The sequence below is a fragment of the Nicotiana sylvestris genome, chromosome 1 (genome assembly GCF_000393655.2).
Source record: "Nicotiana sylvestris chromosome 1, ASM39365v2, whole genome shotgun sequence".
Taxonomy (NCBI): Eukaryota; Viridiplantae; Streptophyta; class Magnoliopsida; order Solanales; family Solanaceae; genus Nicotiana; species Nicotiana sylvestris.
Window position 1 is genome coordinate 7830052 of NC_091057.1, and position 2888 is coordinate 7832939.

At 32.3% G+C, this 2888-nt stretch overlaps 1 protein-coding gene across 1 annotated transcript; it reads left to right on the forward strand.

Annotated features, from left to right (window-relative positions):
- Positions 1-944: 944 nt before the first annotated feature.
- Positions 945-2169, forward strand: LOC104219604 (glycine-rich protein 3 short isoform-like). Its single transcript, XM_009770300.2, has 2 exons — positions 945-1124; positions 1783-2169. Exons 1-2 carry the CDS (start codon positions 1010-1012, stop codon positions 2061-2063), a joined length of 396 nt encoding a protein of 131 aa, XP_009768602.1. The 5' UTR covers positions 945-1009; the 3' UTR covers positions 2064-2169.
- The last annotated feature ends 719 nt before the right edge of the window (positions 2170-2888 follow it).

Below are 2888 nucleotides of genomic sequence, written 5' to 3' on the forward strand. Positions count from 1 at the left end.
ATAATACATCAACATTTAATGTACGATTTTCCCCACATGATGTGTCCAAAATTTTAAAGGAATTTGGAAACTGGTGGTAAACTATTAATGGATAATGAATCCACAGAAACACCGTTGAGAAATGTTTTGCGGTCGAGATTTTAAAAATCACCTTGAAATGGTTTAATTACGTTTACTTCTTGTTGTTTCATTTTATATGGCACTATTTTTTTATTAGTTCGTTTAAAAAAGAGCGATAATTTTTTATATTTGAGAATAATTTAACTTTAAATTTTATATTTTTCCTTAATAACAAGTATTTATTGTTACAGAAATCTATCACATATTTAAGATGACAAGTTCTAAAAATTATTATTTATTTCTTAAATTTTACGTCTAATCAAACTACACCACATGAATTGAATACTCCATCTTCTATTGTGCAGGGGTTTCTCATCTTGCAGATTTTCGATATACAAACGTAACCTACTAATATCCTTATAAGAATTTGCAAATTTTTCACGACTTAATAAATACTAGTGGTTAATTATTCATCATTACATGTCAGTTTAACCTGATAATGCAAAAAATATATAGACTGTTACTGGGCGGGTGTAGCGCTATAGTAACGGGTTCAATTGAACCCATAATTTTCGACACAAAGTACAAATTTATGTGCAAAAATTCACTGAAATTACAATAACTTGCAGATATGAACCCATCACTTTATAAGGATATAATGAGCTCAATACTAAAAGTCTTAAAAGTTGAACCCGTAGAATATAAATCCTAAATCCTGGATCCTCTCTTGCACGTTATGGTATAAGAATTATGTAAATATCTTTTTAGAACTCAAATGTGAACTCTTCACTCTCCTCACCTGCCAACTGAATATTGGTCCCCTCAGAAATTAATACCCTTCTATTCAATCAGTTATTATGTACTCAAATTTTACTATAAATAGAGCCCAATATTGCATCAATTTCTCCATCCTTCACTTTCAAGTAACATTACTAAACTTTGACAAAAGATGGGTTACAAGGCATTTCTGTTTCTTGGCCTTTTTTTGGCCATTTTTCTAATGATAAGCTCCGAGGTTTTAGCTAGGGAGTTGTCTGAGACTTCCACCACTTCAGCTGAGGACTGTAAGACCCCTCTCATTATTTGCATATATATATATATTCAATTCTCTTTTTAATTAAATATTCAATTCTCTTCTTAATTCAATGTCGCCCTATTTTTATCTAGTGAAATTATTTAACTTTTCAAGTTTTAAATTAGTGTTTAACGTGTCATAGTGATATTATTTAAATCCCACCAGTACAAGTACGTACTTAGAGTTTGAAATTACTGTATACTCCCTTAGGTCCACAGTAATTTACTTTTTAATTGTTTTTACACATATTAAGGAATTTGTCTTTTAGCATTAATTAATTAATAAATTGACCGTATTAACGTTAATTTGTTTATTGAAAAAAGAAATTAAATTTTTTTGATATTTGAAAAAATCAAATATTGTCAACCTAAAAAGAAGGCCAAAAAATCGATTAAATTGGACCGGAGGGAATATTTACTTGGATAATAATTGCACATTTGTCATGAAAGAGGAGTATTTAAGTAAAACCTCCATTAATTTACATTTTGCATATAAATAATTGTTTTACACCTTCTAAAATATTATATCTTACAACGTTATGGAATGCATATTTTCTAATTCTGTGCTAGGATCACATAATAATAAGGTAAAAAGGGAAGAAGAATAAACAGTTAAGAACAATATTCTTGTTTTCACAATTGATGCAGCAAAGAAATCCACTAGCAAGAATGAAGTACATGAAGCACAATATGGAGGATACCCTGGCGGCGGCGGCGGATACCCTGGCGGCGGATATCCTGGCGGCGGCCATGGTGGTGGTGGATACCCCGGTGGCGGACATGGAGGCGGCGGACGTGGAGGCCGCGGACGTGGTGGTGGTGGACGCGGTGGTGGTGGAGGATACTGTCGGTATGGTTGCTGCGGCCGCCGGAATTACAATGGTTGCAGCAGGTGCTGCTACTACAAAGGTGAGGCCATCCATGGATAAGGTCACTATATAAAACCTTTGTACTTGCAAGATGTAATAGTAATAATCTTGCAGCTTTTTAGAGCTTGTTGTAACAAGTTATGAATAAAATTAAGTCATCATTTAATATTTGTGTTAATTATACAATAGTGTGATAATGTTTTCCCTTTTGAGCATGTTGTTATCTTTTCTTAACGCATAAGAGATTTACTTTTATACGTAAGAGTTTTTTTTTTTTTTTTTTTATATAAGAGATCTAAAAAAGTTAATTTCTTAAATTCAAAATTGTAAAAGGGCATGATGTACAAATAACATCTAATAATCGAAGAGAACGTAAGAAAGAACCATTGTCCATAACTAGAGATGCGGGGTTCAAGTCTAAATATATGGAATTGCATTTGTTAGGAAACACTTTAATTATCCGTTAATATGAGTTCTTTCATCACGAATTCGAATTTAACTAGGCCTCATACAAATACAGAACACCGAGCAGGAAAAGTAACACAAATTAATTAATTTCGATTTCCTTCACAATCCAAGCCTTCAAAATGGAAAAGGCAAGAAAATATGAATAATTATATTTTATAGCCGCTCTTAAAATAATAGCCAAAAAGTGTGTGTGTGTGTGTGTATATATATATATATATGTGTGTGTGTGTGTGTGTGTGTGTGTGTGTGTTCTGTATGTTATATTCAAAAATTATATAAATTTTATATACTTTTCGCCACGACCCGAATTTTCTACCATCGGGACCGTTATGGCGCCTAATATTGCACTTGCTAGGCAAGCCAACGTTACAGAATTTTACACCTTTTTCCTCTGTTCATTTATAATTAAGGTCCAAT

What these genes read in the sequence shown, in the direction of transcription:
- LOC104219604 (XM_009770300.2), top strand. Translation starts at nt 1,010, where the DNA reads ATGGGTTACAAGGCATTTCTGTTTCTTGGCCTTTTTTTGGCCATTTTT. An exon ending in CACCACTTCAGCTGAGGACT is followed by an intron (nt 1,125 to 1,782) that starts GTAAGACCCCTC and finishes CAATTGATGCAG; the next exon opens with CAAAGAAATCCACTAGCAAG.